The sequence below is a fragment of the Opisthocomus hoazin genome, chromosome 6 (assembly GCF_030867145.1).
Source record: "Opisthocomus hoazin isolate bOpiHoa1 chromosome 6, bOpiHoa1.hap1, whole genome shotgun sequence".
Lineage (NCBI taxonomy): Eukaryota > Metazoa > Chordata > Aves > Opisthocomiformes > Opisthocomidae > Opisthocomus > Opisthocomus hoazin.
In genome coordinates this window covers 64926480-64949652 of record NC_134419.1, presented here as the reverse complement: position 1 = coordinate 64949652, position 23173 = coordinate 64926480, and the positions used below count along the sequence as shown (strand labels likewise).

At 45.7% G+C, this 23173-nt stretch overlaps 1 protein-coding gene across 6 annotated transcripts in view; it reads left to right on the top strand.

Annotated features, from left to right (window-relative positions):
- BTRC (beta-transducin repeat containing E3 ubiquitin protein ligase) overlaps positions 1-18288 on the top strand; it is a 122741-nt gene extending 104453 nt beyond the window's left edge. For all 6 annotated transcript variants that reach the window (XM_075423602.1, XM_075423598.1, XM_075423601.1 and 3 more), the window contains 6 exons: positions 1818-2067; positions 2767-2885; positions 6967-7077; positions 7680-7758; positions 11129-11322; positions 12362-18288. In XM_075423602.1, the coding sequence (XP_075279717.1) occupies positions 1818-2067; positions 2767-2885; positions 6967-7077; positions 7680-7758; positions 11129-11290 (721 nt within the window). In that variant the 3' untranslated portion in view covers positions 11291-11322; positions 12362-18288. The remainder of the gene's footprint in view (positions 1-1817; positions 2068-2766; positions 2886-6966; positions 7078-7679; positions 7759-11128; positions 11323-12361) is intronic.
- The last annotated feature ends 4885 nt before the right edge of the window (positions 18289-23173 follow it).

Genomic DNA, 23173 nt, shown 5'->3' with positions numbered 1-23173 from the left:
ACAGTGTCCCAGAGAGTCTTAATTCCTGCACATGTCAGTTAGTGAACTGCAATATGAACTTGGATGTGAAGGAGCTAGTCTGTCTTCTCCATGTTGTTATATATTCTGTTCTTGTCAGAGTACAAACAATGCCCATGCAGTGAAGTTACAGACAACGAAAAGCTATGTCAGTGGCCTTTTCTGAAGGCACATTAGCATGTGTTCCTATGGCTGCAAGCTCCTCATGATTATCACCATGCTTGCATGTAAACTACCACTGTTAAGCTAATAACCATTAAATATAGTTCCTGACATGTGATGCATGCAGTCTTGTGGTGCTGTTAGATTTTGGGGTCCTATCATTAGTGGAAATCCAGAATTTTGGCAATACTACCTGCCTGGAGATGGTGTGGGAACTGCACTGTGCTAAACAGATCGCAAAAGGAGAGGCTGGTTTCTGTAACTAGCACTATCATCTTCCATATCGGGCCAGGCAGGCCAAATTGCACACTGGCTACTTGCCCAGAAATACTTTGTTTCCCACTGTATCTATAAATGTTTGTGCAAACCCCAGAGGCACATAGGATGCATCACTTTAATCCGTGGGTCTCCTCAGGAAGAGGGGCTTCATCCAATAGACAGTACAGATGGGCTCTTAATGCTTGTGAGATCTCAGGGAGGCACTTGTCCAAAGAAGTCAGTAGGTCTCCAGCTCCTACTCAGTTTGGCAACCCTGTCTGCAAACTGCTCATCTGTTTATAGCTCAAGTCTTTTTTAGTCTGTGGGTTTTTCTCCTTTGCATTTTGTAATTGGAATGTAGTTTTCTTTCTCGTTTATAGTCTGTAAGTTGATGCACTTCAGCCTCCGTAAGTTAGAAAATAAGACATTAGAAGTCTTTCTCACATCTTACCTTTTCTTACTGCTCACATTATTGGCAGAGGAAAGTTTTAACTTCTGCAGTGTCTGAAGTGCCTGATGGTACAGCCATTTTCTGCTCTCACGTAGTGTATCTGGAATACAGGTGTGATAGTGCCAAAAGAAACCTCTTTATGGAGGGCAAAAGAAGTTTGCCAACAGAATAGCCCAGAAGAAATAGTTTTAAGGCTTAAAATCTTCATTTCAAGTCCTAGAAGTTCTGTATGAAGCCTTTGTCTAACTTTCATCTTAAATTATATTTCAGCTGAAACAGTTGGTTCCAATAACATTAAATTGACATAAATGCTCTGTCTTAATTTGTGTATTCAACACATTCCTGGAATGTAGCTGTGTACCAGGTGCACTGCAAGGTAAATGCAATTCGTGGTGCAACTTGTGGCAATTACTTACGTTTGTTTGAAAAGCATTATCTTGTCTTCTGCTTCTGTATAAATTATCATTTCAGTTGATAGTCCTGTGAGAGAGGTCAAAAATTAAACCTGTTACTGAACTTGGTTCTTCACAGGTCATGATTAAGTACTCATTGAGTGGAAATGGAGTGTCTGGTACGCTGACACAACCAGGAAACATCAGTCTTTAAGGCCATCAATCTCATACCTTTCCTCAGCACTAAATTCCCTTAATTAAAGAATGCTTTTTTCATGGCTGGATTATTTTTATGGTGTTAACTGCATTGCAGGGTTTTTGGCTGCTGGACCGTCTCAATGTGTGCATAATCAACAGGCTTACGTAATACATCTTTTAATGAACTCTTTAATAGATGTAGATAGAACTTGTGGTGTTTGCTTCTCTAATGTTGCTAGAGAGTCAATTGCCTCTTCCTATCCCCCTCTCGCTCTGCAGAAAATCCACTGTACGGTCCTTTAACTCTTTTCTCTCTGGTTTGAAATTTGAAACTGCAGGGTATGGGACGTGAATGCAGGCGAGATGCTGAATACACTGATTCACCACTGCGAAGCAGTACTGCACCTCCGCTTCAATAACGGCATGATGGTGACATGTTCCAAAGACCGTTCCATTGCTGTGTGGGACATGGCTTCACCAACAGACATCACCCTGAGGAGGGTGCTAGTAGGGCACCGAGCTGCCGTCAACGTAGTGGACTTTGATGACAAGTACATTGTATCAGCATCAGGTGACAGAACTATAAAGGTGAGGTGTTTCAGAAGCTTTTTATTTGCAGCTTGCAGCACTGGGGTATTTAATAACCAAGAACAGTCACCAGACAGGGAAGGTGGTCCTTGGCAGCTATTACACAGATATTCCTTTAGAAGCAGTGTTCTTCCTGCTGCTCATTTCCACTCATTCCTCCTCTGTTGAGCTTGCACAACTTGTTTACAGAGCTGTATGACAAATCAGATCCAGGTACAGACGCAGTTGAAAAAGGACTTTTTTTTCTGTGTTCTTTTTTGGCTTGACCACTTCCACAATCTGTTTCAAGCATCAGTCATTCAAACAGTTGTCAGAGGGCAGCATGGGGGCAAAAGTGAATGTGAGCGGATAGGAGTCACTTAAGTGTTACTGCTGTGATCCCAATCTGCAGCGTTAAAACTGAGGAAAATCAAGATCCTGTGTAGACTAAACCATAGACCTAGAGTGCTAAAGCCTGATTTTGGAAGCTAATTCTCATATGATGTGGCAAATTCTTCTGTTTACAGTGACCCAAGTTGCTAACAGTTGCAAACTATAGTCACAAGTCATTGGAGGGGTATTTTTCCCAGTCGTAATGATAGCATCTTCAATGAATAAAAACATTCTGGATACACCTATATATCATACAGATACCAGTTTTTGTTAGTCTCTTCTTAATAATTTTGTCTCTGTGTGGTTCCCTTCCCCTTCCTGTCACAGGTATGGAACACTAGTACCTGCGAATTTGTGCGCACCTTAAATGGCCACAAACGAGGCATTGCATGTCTGCAGTACAGAGACAGGCTAGTAGTGAGCGGCTCTTCAGATAATACTATCAGGTGAGAGACACACTCCCCACTGCAGAGTTCTGTGCAAGCACATTGTCTCTGGTTCCCTGGGACGTGCAGAGGTTAGGCAACTGAAATGCTCTGTACCCTTGTCATCTTTGAAATATGCTTTCTTTGGTATGGAACATTGGGAACTACTGGAAAGAGATATTAGAAACCTGTTTTACTGTGTTGTCTTTCATCCTGTGTATCTCAAGAGTCCCATACTAATCAACAAGGTGCATTGCGCCGACAATTCTGGTGTATGAAAGAGCTGGCAAGTACCACTTTCTGTGATGTCCTCTTGTGATATTTTAATTGGGCTATGTGTCTAGTTAAAGGGGTCATATTTGCAGTAAGAGGCATTTAATCCTCTGTAGAAACCCTCCTGGGTTCTTGCCAAACTCTTCTCGTGATACTTGGCACCTGGTTAAGTTTGGAACAGCTGGTTTAGAGCATGAAGTTCAGTTTGCTGCCTTTTGCACTTCTCCAGCTGCCCTGGTTGCAGTCTGAGATTTAACTCTTTCTGGTATCATGAGCCAGGATTTCTCTCTGCGTCCTGCAGCTGCTGGCAGAGGGATGTCCCACTAATCTCGGGGTGTATGGAGCAGGCTTGAATAGTAGTGTATGTGACGTAGAGAAATGGCTCTGTTGTGCAAACAGGAATAAGAGCAACATCCCTTTTGCCTTTGTCATTGGTTTAAATAATTCCCTGCCTTCTGATAAAACTTGAAAGCTGGACAGTGTAAGCAGAAACTCTCACTTTGCACGTCAGTAATAATTTCTCCTCAGTGAGAATGATTCATGCTGCTGTTTGTGTGTGGACTTTGCTTGCAACATGCTGCCTCTCCCTGCTTTGCGTTCTGTAGGAAAACGGTGATCCTTTGGTTGACACCATCAGCTCATTGTGCCAGATTTTAGTATAAGGCCATCTGAGAGTACAACCAAGAGAGCTGGAACCCTTAATCAGGGGAAGAAGTATTACAGGCATTGTGTGAGAGTAGCACTGCTTATACATGGTGAGAACTCCTGCACTTCAAGTAGAAAAAAGTAACCCTCTGCAATTTTATTATGAAACTTGGTCTCAGAATTAGAGTTAGAAATAGTTAAATATTACAGCAGTTAGGGAAGGATCTAAAATATGACTTGCAATCCTAGTAAAAATAAATGTCAAGATAGTGATAACGCTAAAGAGGAATACAGTTACTTTTATGCTTACATTGGACAAAATCTGTAGTTGACAGATAAATTGTGCTAGAATTTTAGGAATGTTGGCAGTGAATCTTAATAGAAGTAAGTTTGGCAGCTGTGTGGGGAAGGCATAAGACTCACGTGGTCACATCATTTTCTCCCAGCTGTTAGCAGAGGGCACAAGTCAGTGGAAGGGTGATTAAGAAAGGGCAGGTTACTAAGTCATCTTTGTGGGTGGCTTGGCGCTTTGTATGTTTGATTTTAATCCATTGTAAAATGCCAGGTGTTGTGTGTGTGTTGGCCTTTAGTAGAGTCTGCCTTCTGGTACAGAATTTGAAGTTCGTTGTTCCTCAGTTGCAGCAAAACTTTTTTCTGAAAGATAATTCTGTGATTTCTAGTTTTGCGATTGCTAATATAAGGACATGTGAAGTAGCTGAGAAATGGACATCTTTCTTCTGTAGAGAAACTCCATGTATAAAAATGATTTAGGTTTTGTTTTAGGCCAGAAGTGTCACCAGTGTAAGAGGACACAGCTACACAGGCATTGCTATCTGTTGATTTCCATCTGGTCGAAACTGGTCCATCAAGTTTAAGCCAATCACTTCAATATCTTAGCCGCTAGGGCCAAAGTTCTTAATTGCTACAGACAAGCATTGTGTAGAAAAAATTAAAAAAAAAAAGATCATTTAGAGCAAGAAAATAGAGTCAGACTACATAATCTTGAGTTAATTTTTAAACTTGATTTGCATGTGTGTATTCAACCTCCAGTGTGTGCACACATGGGGATCTGATACTGGGTTGTTTAGATAATAGCATTCTCTCTAGGAGATGGGGATTCGGGCTCACCTGCCTTCTGTACATCTGACAGCTCTGCCAGGACTTAAAGTGAATTAAAGGCTGAGATAATTGCAGACCTCCCTCCACTATCAGAAGTTCTCCCAAAGTTGTAGGAAGGAAGACTGGTAGTGTTTTTGGCTGTGTACACTTTGTAGTGAATTTTCTTAGTTAGTTCTCAAGCCCTAAGAGTAGTTCTGTTACTATTTGGTCCTTTGACTATTTAAAGAAGTAGAAATTTGAGAAGGTTATCAAATCTGGGAGGTACCTTTAGCAACAATTCTGCTAGGAGATTCTGCTCTTACATAGCAGTTATCTGTTTTGTACACGAAGGCCCATTCCCCACATGGCTAGGGACTTGATTATCTCTTCTAATCCCATTCATATTCAGGTAAAACCTCAAACTGGGACCTGAAAATACAGGCCTGAATTAGTGTGATGCAGCCTCCCAGAGCTGCTGGCAATCTCGGGATCCATGGCAAGGAATGGCAACACATGACACGGAAGTTCCTGGCACAAGATTGCTCCCCAGACCTTGCCGCACCAGTTCATTTCTGGCATTGTCTGTCCTGTTACAGTCCTTGAGAGACTTTATGCTCTCTGACCAGCTAGAGTGCCTTTGGCTGACCTTTGCAATGAAGTTGCTTGCCCTGACCTTGCCTGGTGTGCTGGTACTCATGTGAAAACTATTGGGATCTTCACAGATTCCTGGAAGATCAGCTTCATGGATCGAAGAATCGCCTTGTGCTCCTTGTTGGCCTCAAACGTTCGCATAGACAAATCCTTTCCCAGTTCTACAGTGACAAACCACTGGGTCTGGGTTATTCCCTGGGGGACCTGAGAAGTAAGATATGTGGGGACAATTTCTCTCTCTCTTTGTCTGTCTTTCAAGGAAAAGTGACCTGACCCCTCAGCAGCACGTGCTGTTTTGATATGTGTCACCCAGAGAAATTCCATGAACCATCCGTATTTCTCACTGCTGTGAAGTTCGTGTCAGTCTGAACGCTAATCGAACGAGCATTGAAGAACATTTTTAACTGCTTTCTTTCAGCTGTGTGTCAGGGAGCTGCAGTACCTACTGCTATTAAAAGATTCCTGTATGAGCAGAGCATGTCTCAGCCAGAGATGGAACACCTGTAGACAATACATGTCAAAAGAATTTCAGTTCTTGTAGACAAATAATCTTTCTTTATCCATGGTAGTTGGGAGTCATGTCAAAGAGCTGACAAAAGTATGGAAAGTAAGTAGACTTAATTAATAACTGTTTCAAGCGTTTATTAAATATTTTTCAAGGTAGTGTGTAAGTATAAAAATTGATGCATTTTTATTTATTCTCCATGCTAAAAATCCTTCACAAAACCCAAAACTCTGGGTTATTTATAGTTGAGAGGATAATGCATTGCTGGGTCTCTTACTGGGATACTGTGTGCTGGTTTTGGTGCCACAACTTTTTTAAAATACTATATTGTTAGAAACAGTTAGCAGAGCGCCACATGAATTATTTGAGAGCAAGAAGAAAATGCATTACAAATTAATTCCTGTACCTTTCACCGTTGTATTGGTGTCTTAATTTGTCCGATGGTAGTCTCCAAATCAGAAATAGGCATGTAGTGGTACAGAAAGGGGCATGTGCCCTGTGAAGGTGATCTTACCCATTGGAACAAGCTGTCAAGGGGACTGGTAAGTCTTCCTCTCTTAATGTCTTAAAAGTGAGGCAGGATACTTTTATGAAAAATCAACTTCAATAAAATAAGGTTGAGGCTCACTGAAGAAAACTGGGAGGTATCCTGTGTTACTAGAGCAGTATATACTAGACACAACTGGTCTTAAAATTTTTGGATCTCTGACTCATTTCCAATGTGATATTGTAACATAACAGGGTCACGTTGAAAAGCATGCGTCAGCTTAACAGCAGGAAAAGGAGTGATGAATGCAGTTTGTTTCTTCTTTGTTGTTTCATCATAATTTGTATTTCCAAGCTTCCAGTTACTACAAGCAAAGACCAAAAGTTTCATTGCAATGATCAGATATTCAAAAGTTTTTAGTGCTTCTTTGTACTCTCTTCCAGGCTGTGGGATATCGAGTGTGGGGCGTGTTTACGAGTGCTGGAAGGCCATGAAGAGTTGGTGAGATGCATACGCTTTGATAACAAGAGGATAGTCAGTGGGGCATATGATGGGTGAGGCTGTCAGTGCAGTCAACACCTTGCATCTTCCTGTCTGTCTCAGTGTCTCACAACCCACTTCTCTGTATCTTCCTTATAAATATTAGACTCCTTGTCTGTCATATCAAGAGGACCTCTTCATGGCCAGTAGATCAGGACCATGCTACAAAATGTACTCTTTTTTCTTCTTTTGAAATAAGTCAGTGTGATTTGATGTGTGTGGTCCAGTTCTTTAGCTTATAAGAATATCTGACCAACTCAACCTGAAACCTCTTCTAGCTGAACCTCTGGTAAGAACAATCTTTCCCATCTGGCTACTTCTTCTGGACCATTTGCCATCACAGACTAGGTGTCTGCACTCCCACATGTTTCCGTTAGTTATTACCACCTGCTTTTTATGTGGTTTACTTTGTTGACAGCATATTTTTCTCCCATTAAGCTGTATAAGCTTTACAAAGGGGAAATGCAAGAACCAAGCTCAAGAGCAGAAGGATTGCTGTAATTTTTCTTGAACTGGTGTATTATCTAAGCTGTACTAACAGTTAATTTTTTTCTGTGAGCACCTGCTCTTTTCTCTTTAACAGATCCGTGGTGTTTGTCTATTTTTTCACTACTAGGAAGATTAAAGTGTGGGATCTTGTGGCTGCTTTGGACCCCCGTGCTCCAGCTGGGACCCTCTGCTTGCGAACCCTTGTGGTAAGAGCTTTTGGTGTAGGGGTGTTGCAGGCGGAAGAAAGGTGTGCATGATTGTGGCTATCTTGAGCCATGAAAACTCAAGTCCACTTCACCCCAGCCTGCAGGATCTAGAAATCATTTCTAGGGGTCTGGCTTTTTTGGATGTCCAACTTTTGTTTTAATGTTGCAAGCTATAAAGCATTAAATATTAGAACCTGTGGACTTTTCACTCACTTTTTAACAGTCTTGTTCTGTGTTTTGAAGTTAATAACTAAATCCGTTTTTGAGACTTGTCCTTTTGGAATCCATGTGCCAGTGGGTTTACTTTAACCTGTGTGTGCTTGATCATGTAGTAGTAAGTTGTCTGAATTGTTGACATGAAATTTCTTAAAGAAAAGTAGCACATCCCAAATTTGAGGAACAAGAACAAAAACACCCTTGGGATTGCTCTTAACTGGCTTTTGAATGTTTAAGGAAAAAACTGGTAAAGACTGGAACCGACAATGAAATTGCCTCATGCTTGAAACGGCAACTACTACTTTTCATGCTGTCCATTAGTATTTAGTGCAGGTCTGACGATAGTGTAGTTAAAATGTTATTGTGTGAGCGTTAACAACATTCACAGTCATGCGTAACAGTGGCTCTGCACTGGACTTACAATAATGTGGGAAAGTTGTGAGAAAAATGCTGGTACAGCCAAGGCCATAGCATCGTTCCTATAAGCATTCCTCCGTCACATCCACCCAGAAAACTTGCAGTGCTGCTGGGGATGAAGGAAGATTCCAACCCAGTACCAAATTCTCATGGAAAAAGAAGTACTAAGTGTATTTATTTTTTATCTAAGAAGTGTTAGAGCAGTGTTTGGTTTAGTACACGTTAGACCTTTCCCTGCTGTGGCGTGTGACTGTAGTCTGTGCTCTAAAACAAGAGGAGACTGAGGCTATCTGACTCCCTGGCAGTGCGGTTACCTCTCACCAGCTGAGCTGTGCTCGCTGACCTTCTGCGCACTTATCAGCCACCTGAATTGCTGCTGTTGCTGTCGATTTCACTGAGTATTTTACTTCGTGTTTGGTACAGGCTGTGAGGGTTACTGTGACTCAACTGACAGGCAGTAGATCATTAAGGTGTGCTAACTCTTTTCCAATCATGTATTTGGACCATAAGCTGCGGAGTAGGAATCTGTGAGAGCCTTGAATGCCTGTAGGTACTATGTTGAAAAACCTTCTTGTTAGCCAAATAGAACTGCAGATAATTTCCTGGCTGAATTCCAGAAAAAACCTTTGTCATCAGCCACCCAGTTCCGAACTATGGAACAACTCTGTGCCTGTAAGCACGTATCCTGAGAGTCTGAGACTTCAGCTTGGTATTAGTAGTGTTCCTGCTCCAGCCTGAGACAAATGTATGCCTAGTAACCTGTAGACTTAATTTAACTGGTGTGATTTCCTCTGCATTTTCCAACAGTGGACAGCCGAAGTGCCCCAGCTAATTATATTATAAATCAGAAGCGGTGGAATGGAAACACCGTAGGAATCTCAACACATGGATACTCATAAATCCCCGTTTGATAGCAATGGAGGGGGCCAAAAGAGGAGGAACAGAGGAAGCTGTTGTAGTGCTTTTAGGACTCTCCATGTTTCTGACAACAGGGCGTCCTCATACCCGCTTACCCATGGTTTGTTGTTTTTTTTCTCTTCCCTCGGCCTCCAAAATTAAACCTGGCTGCACAATGAACATCGTGGGTCTCCTGCTGCTCGTGTTCAATTTTCAAACAGTAGGAGGAAAGTGCACAGATAACAAATGCTCGCTGCATGCCAGGTCCCTTCCAGTTTTGTCTTCCGTTAGCTGGAGCAGCGGCCACATGAATTTGACGGCAGCTTTCTGGGCACAGAACAAGCACACAGTTCAGCTTTCCTTACAAACTAAAGAGTCCAGGTCCTTGTGGCCTCAGCTTAGGGTGTGCATTCTGCTTATTGCCACTGCAACAGCAAAGGGCAGGTGCTCTGTGGAACTTCTAGGGCAACCTTACTTAGCCTAGAGGGACTGTGAGAAAAAAGTGAGTTTTGGAAGTACCTCTCTCTCGGTGTCTCTGTGAGCTATCCCTCAGTGGATCTGACTGTTGTAGTGATATTTTTTAGCAAGATCTTCTTTACTTCACTGCTACAACACAGACTCTGAAAAAACATTTCCTTTTGGAATAGGTGGGAAGACACAACGCCATAAGGTGTTTTTAGGATGAATTTGAGTTATGGTTAGAAGATCAGAAAGGTTCTAATGATTAGACTGTTTTAAAAATTTATATTAAAAATGGAAAAATGACTTTTGTGTGTGTGTGTTTTCTGTTAATTTTAATTCAAAGATTCAGAGATTCACTTTAAAGCAGCTGTTGTGCTTTGCAAACTGAGCTGTATTTTTATAGTCTTGTGCCATAAGACAGAGGCTTCCCATTTAGTAGCTAACAATTCTCTTTTGTCTAAATGTTTGAGAAGCCTGTAGTTGCAGTATTAAACTATTTTAAGACATGTTTTTTTCCTGACCCTAGGCCCCTTACAACGTGTGAGCACAAAAGAGAAATATGTATTAATGGAAAAGATAGGACTCACCCTAGCTGCGTGGTTTCTGTTCCGTTCTGACTGCGGAGGAGGCGGCTACTGCTCACTCTTGCAGCAGTGTAAGCACCAAGAAAAAAAGGCAACACAAAAGGGAAAGCATAGTGGATTTGCTCTTTGATATCAAGAATCTTGCCGTTACCTCCTGTTAACTACAGTCTGAACTCTTGCCAAATCGTCATGCCATTTCTACTCGGCCTCAGAGCAGAATGCAAACTGCCTATAAAGAATGCCCTTTCTAGTTCATATTTTTAGAACTGCTTAAGTGGAATTATTACTGTGTCACTGGACTTCACAACAGGCTCCCTAGTATCCTCCAGTATCAAGCTCTTTCCTCTTCAGTAGTGGCAGCGGTGCCAAGTCTTGAATGCAAAGTTCTCATCTCTCCCCTTGTAACCTACTGCATCTGGGAATGCTGTGATTTCAGGAAAGAGATTTGTCATGGAACAAGAAGGGCAGCTCCTATCAGCCTCGCCAGACTGAATTATGTGGTGGAGGGAGTTTGGTTTGTTCTGCAGAGTGCGTGTCCAGTATTGGGATTTAAGGAATAATGGGATGACTCTAATGTAAACATCCTGCGAGCCAAGTACTCAGATACAGCAAACCTTTTTCACTAAAAGTGGTCTTAATTTACGCTGTGTGATGGTGATGCACACTGTGTCATGTGAGGTTTGCTGAGAAATGAATAGAACACTAGAATTCAAGCCCAAGCTCATCTTCCCTGCTTTATCCCAAGTGCCAGCAACTTTGCAAAGTAACATGCTGTGTCTCCTACTTGCATTTAGGAGCATTCTGGAAGAGTCTTTCGACTGCAGTTTGATGAGTTCCAGATCGTCAGCAGCTCACATGATGACACCATCCTCATCTGGGATTTTCTGAATGACCCAGCTGCCCAAGCAGAATCCACTCGTTCCCCATCCAGAACATACACCTACATCTCAAGATAAATAACACTACACTGTACCTCACACTCGCACAGGTAAAAAAAAAAAAAAAATTAAAAAAAGTATAATGAGGCTTAAAGGTGGCACTGGATGTAGTGCGAGCATGCTGCTTGAATAACTAGCTGAGTCTACGAGTATTTCGCATCTTGGTTGGACAGTAATTACAGTGTCCTGTAAAAGGACGGGAATGGTTTTGATACCTTAGAATAGGGACTTTATTTTAGGATTTGCAGCATGTGGCGCCTGAGAGTTCCCCTGAAGAACTCCTCCTCCTCTGTCCATCATCATCAATAATCAAATCAGCTATCACTGCTGTCCAGGAGGAAAAAGGGTTTCTGCAGAGTGAGTAGAGCAGCTGCTACCTAACAAGGGGATGCAGATGGCCTAACCCTGGGCAGTTGTCACCAGGCAGGAGGGTTTTGCCAAGAAGCGTCAGCTTTATTCCCTCCTTCTGAAGTGGTGACCATTCTTCTCGCTCTGCAGCAAGCTGATTCAAGAGAATGGTTTGGCTAGGGGGGGAGACACTGACACACAAGCCGAGATTAATTTAATCGAGATGCATCAATGTGCAAAATCATTTAGTCATAGGGCCTAGCCCTCTTCTTTCTAGCATAGCACAAGTTTTCAGTTGTTTATATTGGAGCCTGGCTGATCTGCTCGTCACCTTATCCTTTTGTCTTGGCCAGCACAGTGTGGAGAGGACGTAATGTTTCATATTTTTGGGTCAGTTGTAGAGTGGATTTGATGTTTGTGAGTGGAGTAGGATAGCATGATTTCCCACTTTGGTGGGTACGTGCATAATTCTGTTAATAGCTTGAGAAAAATGGCAGAAGGGCTAACAGGCTTCTGCAAGGGGGTGTCCACAGTGACATTTTCCCATGCAAATGTGCTCTGTCATAGGGCACATCCTGTATCCCATCTGTTTGATTGGTAACTGTACAGTGATGCTCTAGAGCTGTCAGATCAGCTGTCTTGATTTTCTCAAAAACTCTGGTCAATCAGATGTTCTTCTAAAACATTAAAAGGTTTAGTACAAGTGGGATTTGTTTGGTTTGTTCTGTTTTTTGTTCCCAGGACTCATGTAAGCTGCAGTATTTAAATTATCTGCCAATGCCAGGACAAAAGAACTATCCACGTAACCAATACTTGCTGAAGAGAGAGGCTCTCAGACTTGTTTCTGCAACAAAGTTGGCATGCGGTTGATCTCAGACAGGGTCTACTCGGCGCGGCTGACTGCTAAAGTGCTGCTATATCAGAAGATGACTTTTATCTCTCATGAACAGTTAACATTTTTAAACTTTCCCCTCCCTTTCCTCCCTTTCCTCCCTCATCCCCCTCTTCTGGTCACTCCGCTTGCCTTTACCCTGTTTGGTTCCCCTCCAAACCCTGTCACAGATGTCCTATGAATATATTTAAGATGTTGCCAGAATGTGTTGCTTTGCTGTTAAGCAGAAGACTTATAGCCACAGTGCATCCTGCTGAGAGAGTCACTTCAGGGTGGGGAGGAGGCTGCTGCTCCCAGACTGAAATCAATATCCATTGCTAGACCTTTGAAAAAGCATTCAGCTCTGAAGAGCAACAGAAACACAACAGCCAGACCAGCCCCCCCGACTTCCCTGCGGCTTTTGGCTGTTCTGACTGCAGACCTATTTTTTGTGGAGAGAGGACCCTTGAAATTTGACTATTATGAGCCAAATCCATCTCTTTCCTCTCCTGCCTGCTATGCTAACCCTTTGGAAGCTGGATGTGTATTATAATCTCTCTTAACATCTGCTTGGCTGGGGAATGCTAGTCAATGAAAAGTTAAACTCTTCTGCCAAAGTCCCAAGCATGATAGGCTTGCGGCTGAGATCCCGTCCACCCCTGCCCCGGGTGAAACATTGGTCCAGGGCAGTATTTCACTAGCAAAGGGATTGTCTGTACCATCTTCCTCCTGCTGTTCTCCCTGAAGCCAGTGTGTTGCTGATGGCTTACGAATCATTCTCTAAATTGGAGGAAGTTTGAGGCTGGGGTGAGGAGGAAAGCTGGATATTGCTCCTTTCTTTCCATTCCATCTCCCCTCAGAGAGGCTGTAGCTGGGTGCTGGAAGACTGAGCTGCTGAAAACCTTGTGGAGCTCTCAAGATCGAGCCACCTGAGAGGGGAGATACTACACCAACACTCTGGCCATGACAATAAGACTTTGCTCACCTGAAGGAGCAAATGCACAGTCTGCTAGTGACAGCAGATGGGTAAAATGAGTATGGCCATGAGTACAGTCAGTACAGTTAGCAGTGGCTCCAGGCCAGTTCTGCAGTATTTCTGGGGCTGGCCTTGCGAGAAGGCCTTCAGAGGGAGAGCCTTTGATGTGCTTGTCTAACCTATGTGCATGCTGCGTTGCAGTTTAGGGACACAGGCTGATTAGTCCCTTTGCTGATAGCTGGACTGGATCTTTGCTTTCTAGCTGAGGCTTTTGCAAATTGCCATTGTTTAGAAGATAAAAATAGCCCTAAAGATGAGGGATATGAGAAACAATTCTGCATGTCTTTGAATGAGACGGAGAGGTCTAGGGGAAAATAGCTCTTTTTACAGAGCTGGAAGGAATTGCAGCAGGCCTGCATTTAGATCAGGGAAGACTGTGTAAATCAGTCCCTGGCCACTCCAGGTTTGGGCTCAGATCTTCTACTGTAGGTCTCGAATAACCCCTGCTGCCTTAGTGGGGAGTTGCTCCAATCCCATGGTAGGAAATCATGGACCTTCGTCTCTGGGCTGGAGGGGTTTTAAACGGCTTTGTTAGCACCCTCTAAACTTGGAACTTGGCAGATGGGAATTTTTTTTAAGCTATTCTCATCAACTTCACTTTGCTGGGGAAGCAGTTGCATTGTTTCTAATTGCTTGGGATGTGCTTTTTCCACCAATGAAGTTTTGCAAGGAGCTGGGCCATGAGTCCCCAGAGAGCACTCCAGAGGGCTTAAATCATTTTGGTGACGGCTAAGACAGACGAAGGTGACGAAGTTATGGAGGAAGGGAAAGCTGGTGCTTGGGGAGTACCTAGCGTGGTTCCTGAAGCACATGGGCAGCAGTGTTGAGCATCAGCTCCCTGTATTTTCATTGAGCTTAGAGACTACATCAGTTCTAAAGAGCATCTCGGGGCGTGTGATGACACTCCAGTTTTCTGTTTGAACTATTACTGTATAAGAGTCAAACAGGTTAACGATTAGACTCTGTTCAGTTAACACTGACAGTGTCACTTGCCTCTGCAGTGTCATAAAAGTTCTGAGTCACAGTGATAAGTTCATGCACAACTAATTTTGGCACTAATTTTAAGTCTAGGAAGGCTGTTGTGGATTTCAGGCAGCTCTACATATCAGGCATACTGCAGTCCCAAAGCCGAAGTGGCAAGGGAGCAGAGAGAATCAAAGTTTACATCCCAGACTTTCCTGAGTTGAAGTTCTGAGTCTTATTCTTAATGTTATTTGAACACTGTTCCTCTAAGTTCAGTTACTACAAGGTCTGCAGCATGATTACGTATCAGCAGAGGTTTATATGACCTTGGCTGCAGATTTAATAGTTGTTTTCCTCAGTTTGGTCATCCTCTGTCTTTTATGTCTAGGTTATTGTAGAAAACAATGATTTGTTACTCCAGCCTCTGAAGGCTGCAGAACTGCCTAATATTTTAATTGCATCTTTGTGGCCAGCACCTACGTACAAGGATGCATTTTATTTTGCTTGTTGAGAGAATTTGGGAGAACCGAAAGACTGGCTGGCCAAACACAGAGACAACACTATTGCTGATTGTCCTTGGTTGTCATAGCCCTGCTTCTCCATGCTGCTATTCTGTAACTTCTGAACGCTCTTGGGTCTTCAAGTGGTACCATAGTTTGAACTCTGCTGTATAGAGCTGTTTAAGGTACAGTTATTGAGCAACAGCTGAAATCCATTTTCGGCACGTGGTAAGAATGGTGTCTTACCCTCAAGGAGGGACTGTGTCTGGGTACTTCATACAGAACCACAGAAGAGCGAGGATTCCTACCCCACTCCCCAGGTTGTGCAAATTTTCTGATAGCTAGGAAGGAAACTGAAGTTAACTGATCTAACTTGAACTTGAAACTGCCACAGCCTGACATTTGGTGGTGCTTATTGTGCACCCAGGGAGAAGCAATCTGGTAAGTAGATCTCGCAATGTCAGAAGAAAGTGGCTTTTTCAAACACACACCCCCCCCGTGTGTGTGTGTGTGAGTGTGCAAGCGTGCATGTGAGAAACAGGTTTCAGCATGAATTGGATGGATAATCCCTCAGCCAGGTTGGAGTAATTACAGAGTTTATAATGAAAAGAACTAGAACGTGCCTGCTGAAAGGAGGTAAAAAAAGGGCTGGAAGAGTCTGTGGGCTTTAAGTGTTGCACATCCGTTTGAAATGAAATGAAATACCTCTGCTGCATAGAGATCGGCACTTGTCCCACAAGTAGGAAGCTCACACTAGCCTTCCCCCTTGGACTATGGGATGGAAAGTACTGGAGGTGTGGGACATTCAGAGCAGGACAATCCATTATGGCCACACCATCTCCTGCTTGTGACTTTTTTGCAATAGGGCACAGTTTTGCTGCAAATATTTCTCATCCTCAGAGGAATACAGCTTGCTTTAAAATATGCAAATAGAAAATGGCATGAAGGAATTTGCAGTGAGAAAACTTCTGTGGCTGTCTCGTCTGGAGCAGGTCCCTCTGATCCCCATTAACATTCAGGGACAGACACATCCGCTGTTGGAATGGAAGGATTCAGGTGACGAGAAGTCTGTGATCATCAAAAACATGGAAATGCTTTACACTTGTTTCTAAACTGGAAGCTGTCTTGGACCACCGTGCTCTACCTACCCGCCACCTGCTCCTGCTCCAGAAGATCCTTTTTTCTTTCTCTTAATTTTTTTTGAACACTGAAAAAGCTGGAGAGTATCATGTGCATTTCTCCATTCCCAGGTGTGTGTTTTCTGCCCCTGCCATGTGTTCTTTTCTCAGTCTGAGCAGAGCTCTGGGTTTGGTTCCGAGTTTTTTGACATCCCGGCTCTGATGGGAAGCACATCTCCAGGTTGGGCTCTTTGCCTAACTTTGTTAGCTTCCTTTAACACCATTTTAGCTCTTCCTTTTATGTCAGCTGATTCCTAAATTCGCTTGGGGGTGGGGGGAATATTTGTGTTTTGTAAATCACAAATGAGCAGCTCTTCCTAGCTAGAGAAGCAGACGAGAAGGAGCAGCCAGCCTTCCTGCTGCAGGCTTGCTCTTAATTGTGGGAGGAAAAGGAGGAGACGAACCAAGTGATAGAAAAGCTAGGAGGGGGTGTGGGGATGGAGATGGATCTCTACAGAAGTGGGGACAGTGCTGAAAATAGATCTCTTGGCTTGTGTAGTTGACTCAGAAGAATGGAGGTTTTCTGTGGGAACATAAAAAGTCATCAGGAGGTAATCAAGTAAAGCCTCCAGCTGTTGAACATGTCAGTTAATGCCCCTTTTAGATTGCACTGGGGGTGTGAGGAGAAAAGGGTGGTCTAAACTACACTTGCCAAGAGAAGGATGAACTTTGCCAGGGTCTCCAAGTGGCATGCATGATGCATCTGACATGCTGAGCCTTGCCCTACTGTTGTTCCCCCAAAGCAATGAGCAGCAGTTTCCCAGAAGGAGGGATGAACAGCAAGTGACCCAGCTGTCCCCAGAGGAGGTCTCCACATGAAATCCCTCCATCCTCCTGCCAGCAAATCCCTACCGTATTGATTGATATGAGGAGGCCATGGTCTTTCTGTCCCCCCTTTGAATGCAGAGACTCACAGAAGCAGCAGGTCACTTGGGTGCGTTCCTTCTCCACAGCCACAGCAGTGGGTGGAGGGGAACGGCTGGGTGCTGAGGCTGAGCGTTTGGCGGCCCCTCCTTTCCCCCTCACCCCATTTTTTTTTCTTTTTTTTTGAAATGAGGTGTAGCCAAACTACAGGCAAGATTCCCAAAGTGTCTCTCCCAGGGTGAGCCTTGGCACGCTGACAGGAGAAATCATCATGTCACGTCAGAACACACTTCCCATGACTTTGTGCTTGTTCCCAAAGATAGCTGGGCTTCTACATTTGTTGTCCAGCAGATATCCCGTGGGAGTTGGCAACACCTGTTAATCCTTAGTGATGTTACGCTGATATTCTCAAATCAGGGGGGTGCTGATGTACGTGGATGTACAACAAGCCAATAGATATTGTAGCCAACTCCTAAATAGGTCCCTTTTTTTAATAGCCTGTCACCCTAAAAGATATCCGGATTTCTGCTCAAGCAGGAGCCAAGGGCAGCTGTGGCCAGAAAATCGGCGTGAAATACCAGTCTTCATCACAGAGCAGCTCTGCTCGTACCTGTACGATGAGTGACAAGTTGTTGCCTTTACGGGCAGAGTGCGTTCATCTGCTGACACTCGAGCACGGGCTTACATCTGAGCAAAGCTCCAGGTGCAGGAGGAAGGTGGGCCAGCCTGTCCCGGGCTGTTTGGCTTTTACAAGGAGCTAGCTGTGAGAATTTGGGGGCAATTCAATGTGAAAAATCTGAAGCTGCTTTTGAGCGTACCTTCAGCTGCTTTGTCTGTATCATGCAAGGCATCGCAGGGCTCAGCCTAGCTGCAGTTTTAGCATGGCAGAAGAATAACGTGGACCTCAGTAAAGTGTAACACATCCCGTTTCTCCCAGTCACTTTACATCGCTATGTTTAGGAGAGCTGCATGCCTGCCAGGCCAGCCTTTGCTGCATCACTCCTGCCTGCTCAGGCTGAGGTGGCTGTGCAAGTGGGAGAGGTGAGAAAGAACATGGTTTCTCCAGAGTTTTGTTTGTTACTCTGCTATATTTGTTATCTGGATTCTTAAGTAATGAGTGCTTTGAATTTTGTGATTATGTTACGGTGATGTGTAGTTAATGTACTAATGTTCACTTGAGCTAGGATCATGGTAACAGTGTGGTTTGTTTTTTTTTTTTAACTGTTCAGAAAAATAACTTAAATACAAAGATTAAGCTGTGAATCTCTCCTGTTTTCCTTTTGGGGTGAAGGTCACTGTCAAAATGCCAAGCCTGTATCTTCCTTGAGCCCCAGGTATGTCAGTCACACTGCTGCTACACGTGCACTGTACACGACGTCTGCAGCGTGGACACCTGGAAGTGTTGCAGCCTAAGGTGGACAGCTTTGCCCCAAAGCCGGGGTAGATGCAGCTTCACAGGACACACGGAGTCTGCGGTAGCCGGTCCCACCTCAGAGCTGCTGCTCATTGATGAATGCAGCAGAAAAGAGTGCTCTAGCAGTCAGAAGAAACACTTAATCCTAAAACCACAGCATACTTTTTAATTAACAAACTCTCCGTTCGTAGCTGATGGCCTCTGGCTGGGGCAAATGAATCCGCCCCATAAGCCAGAGAATGGATGTGACTGACACAGAAGAGCTGGAGCCATCCTGCCCATTAAAAAAGTCAGGGGGAGAAGCTATAAAGACTTTGTGTTTTTCTGGGTACTGTTGCAAGATCCTGGTAGGAGAAACACAAATTTGTTTTATAAGCTAATCAGAATCCTGCTGTTCAATAATGAGTGAGTAATTGACATATCGCAGCACCGCCACGCAGCTCCATGGCTGGGGATGCTGTCATGCTTACGGCTCGCCCGAATTTTAACGCAAGCACCCTTGCCCTCAGAATACCTTTCTCTTAAAAACGCTCCTCAGATAGCAGCCTTGGATCTTTACAGTTTATTTAACAGCCCCTTTTAAAACAAAGGCCACCACGGTTTTAAGATCCTGACTCCTGGGGTGGTCAGAAAACAAACCAACCCCACACTCCTGCCGTCTCTCTCCCTGCTGGCTCCATTCTTGGGAGCCAGCAGGGGACTGGAGATTGCAAAGGCTCCTGCTTTTCTGAAGCGCTGGGAGCAGGATCCCTGTCACTTCCAATCCCCGTCTCTCCTTGTGACAGGGTTCCCAGCAGCCATGCGCTTTGTTTGGCAAGGGTTTGGGGTTTTTATGTGTATGTACATTTTATATCTATATATTTATTTACACCACTTTGACCTTTTCTGTTCCCTCCCTGCTCTTTCCTCCCATAGGATAATAGATTTGGAAGAGGAATTGCAGTGACAGGCTTCATCCATCGTTTCAGATCAGTCTGTGACGCAGGATGCAGCTTGATTTACACAAGATGTGACCGCCAGCACAGACAAATGAGATCACTTACCTTTCGTACTCGCAGTCCCAGGTCTCTGTGTGTACCCAAACAGCACACGTACTGCCCAGTCCTACATGAAATAGGGTCTCCTTGTGGGTTATTTCTAGCTGTTCCTTAGCTAGTGCTTCCCTTTGATGTTTAAAGATGAGGATCAGAGTCTTTATTCCAGATTTCTCGGACTGGGACAGTGCTGTGCTGCAGGGCATGGACTGGAAAACTTCTCCCAGGAATTGTGGCATCGCATCCGAAAACACAAGTACTAAAGAGAGTGAGAAAGAAAAGCCATCTCAATTGTAAATTTCCACTGGAAAAGAATGAACACCAGACAGCTTATCTTAAATAGATTCAGTGGTTAATTACCCTTTCTGTTTAAAAATGTGTGCCTTATTTCCACTTCAAATGAAGGAGGAAAGTAATGTTTACCATAAGTTCAAATTAACAGCATTTGATCAGCCTGCAGCTTTAAAATGAAATCTTCTGAGGCTTTTTGTATTATATCGTATACACGCTTTTATGAGTACAATAAGCCAGGGTTTGGAAAGGGGAAATCGGCCAGTTTAGACCTGCTAGTCTAGAATTAGTGTACTTCTTACAGAAAAAAATGTTTAGGATGAATTCAGCGCTTGAGTGTTGCTGCATCGGTTTGAAGAGGGTCAGGATGGCGAGCTCGCACCAGAGGAGGCAGCACGGCCAGGGCAACAAAGGCCCTGAGCAGATAGACGTGCTGCAGTGCTGCCACTGGTTTCTGCGGGCGAGCTGACCCTCTGTCCTGGCAGCCTCCCGGCTACGGGCTGTGCCTGGCTCCAGCAGCGTCCCAGCCCCGTGTGTGGCAGACCTGTCGGCGCCCGGGAGGGTGTGGAGAGGATACGGTGTTCGGTCGGAGTGAGATGGCACCCCTGGGCTCGAGAGCCTGGTGCTCTGTCTGTGTAGCTGTGCCTGCGGAAGATTTCTCTTTCCCAAGTGCTCAAGCTGCTTCACCAGCAATGCACGCCCTGCCCAGGACACTGTCCCAGGAGGAAGGCACCTGCACTGCTGGAGGAGGAGACTGGCAGAGGAAAATCAGATCCTGCCTCTGCCAACCATGCCATGCGAATCTAACGTAACCCACTAACAGGCTGCAGAAATCTGGGGTCTCAGCCTGTCCTCTTTGCTGGCTGGTCCTTCCTTGGTGGGAACAGCTGAGGACATCTGATGGACAGGGATGTGATGCTCTTCGAGCAAGCTCCTGGCAGTGAACGTGAGTAGCAGCCACTTTGCTTTTCCCTAAGAGAGCTTGAACACACATTTATTACATCCCCAAGGGATACTCTTTGTTTCTCACCAGTGTTATCTTCCCATCCGGAGCTTTGCCTCCTAAGTGCTTTGCTGATGTGCACCTGGCTGGTAGAGGCAGCCAGGAATCTCCAAACCATCAGGGAGGTTGCTGAGCTGTGGGGCTGATCTTCTGGGGACCACTGAAGTTGGATAAGGAATATGACCAGGAAAACCTAGGCTTGAAAAGGCCTTACCTGGGCAGGTAAACAGCCTTCCCACAGCTGGAGAATGGAGTCGGATGGGCTTTCAAAGTGCAAGAAAGCAGGGACAGCAGTCTGAGCAGGGCTTTCACTAGGGGCACTGCTGAGTTTCTGCTGGAGGCCACCACTGTTTGCAGACAACTCGAGCCCCTGGTTAACATCACGCAGCTGATGTGTCCAAAACTCCCTGTCCCGTGCCCAAAGCACCCTGCTGGCATTTACAAAGGCAGATCGATGAAGGCTTCTCCTCCGAGGGGCAGCGAGACAGGGAGGCTGCTGGACCGTCTCCGTTTCTGCTCTGTCAACTCCGAAAGGGCAGCGCCGGCAAACTGCTCTGACCTTTCAAGCTGCGGCGATGTCTGCGAGCAGCTCTGTCTGCGAGCAGCTCTGTCTGCTGCGCCCATGCTGCCGAGTTCTCTCTCCTCCGGTGCAGGGAAAGGGGTCGGTGGCTGCTAAGCAATGCATCTCTTTGCCTACGTTTATTTGAGCAGCTTATTGCTTCCTCGTGGACTTTGTTCTAGTTTGGACTAGATGGTGCTGGGCAAACGCCAAGAGGCAGCGCTGAAGGCCATGTCCTCTCCGAGAGATTTCTGTCTCATCTTGGAAAAGGGGATGGACTCTCACAGTGGGTCTTCCCTGCTGCCGCATTCTCCAGCCCTGCAGAAATCCTCATACTGGTTTTTTGTGAGTGTTTCTTGCCTTTGGTGTGGGGTCTCGTGTAGTTTTCTTGTGTCTGCCAGTGCCTGGCCCTGGGGAGCTGGGCAGCAAGGCAGGAGGCAATGTGCGCTTTGCCATCGCAGTGGGGCCAGCTCTGTCCTCTCCCTCCACACAAGATCCTTGGGGCAGGCTGGGTCCTGCTGCTGCCCACACCATGAGCAGCTGGGCTCTGCTGGGAACCTGCACAGTACCGTGCCGTCAGCTCAGGGGAAGCCCTCAAGAGAGCATGGGGCTCCCAACAGCATCTCCATCCTCCTGGCCTTAGCAAATGCCATCACTCTGTGCATGATGCATGCTGAGACCAGCTCTTCGCGCTGCTCTGCCTCTCCAAGTCCTCCCAGGTTTCTTTGCATGCCCTGAGCACTGCTTGTGCTGTGCCTCGAGGAGAGGAGGCACGTGAGCACCCCATGGCACGGGGACAGCCCCAGTGCCGTGTCTGGGACTGGGGCAGCAGCAAGCCAGAAGTGGGCTGGGAGCTCCCGGGAGTGACAGTGGGAGGGGATGAGGGTGGTTCATGGGGTCACAGCTGCTTTCCCAGCCGAGGGGGGTGTTTTAGCCGGGGAATCCTTGCACAGAGTCAGGGAGGTAACAAGGACACCCGTAAATTGTGGAGACGAGACCCCTCACAGCATGGAACAGCGGGTGTTTCTCGCCAGCACTCGTCCCCATCTTATTGCGTGCCACTGTCAGCGGGTCAGGTCACAGGAGTGTCTCAATTAACCCAGCTCCCTGGTGGCCCTTAATTGGCACCCCAGCCTTTTCTCCTCCTCCTCCTTCCTCCCTCGGGACGTATTTCTCACCTGTACATCTGCTGCTAAACCTCTGCTCCCCACACCCCCATCACCACTGGGAACCAGTGGCAGTCACCCAGATTTACCCCCTAAATCAAGGCAACAGCCACCCCCTGGCTTGGAGCACTGTCCTGCGGCTGTCCCAGCTCAGTCCCCCAGCGCCGGGCTGTGTGGTGGGAGGGGGCTCTGGCTGCGGGGCCGAGCACTGGGCTTGGTGGTGGGTGAGGGTTTTGGTGCAGAGGGGCCGGGAAGCTCCAGGAGGGTTTTCAGGCGGGTACTTGCTGGGGTGGCTCGGGATCAGGGGGACATGGTGGCTGCTGTTTCCTCCTCTCCCTGTGGCAGAGACCACTGGACTGGGCACATTTAACCCTCCAGGTGCTGGTCCCAGAGACGAGCCATGTACGTGGATGACCAGAGTGGGAGCGTGGCTGCAGGACACAGCGTGGCCTGGACTATTGTCCTGTCCCGGGTTTGCTGCTTTTCCCAGTCCCAGCACAGTGCTTGGGATGAATCCTGGGGGTGTTTAGGGCTGCCCGGCAGCACTGGTAGTGCGTTGGTCATGGCTGGTACCTGCAGGCTGCGTGTCCTCCCCTTGCCAGCTCATCTCACCCGTGGGCATGTCTGATAAACAGATCTTCATCCCGCTGCTGTGGGAACGAAGTGGGACTGTA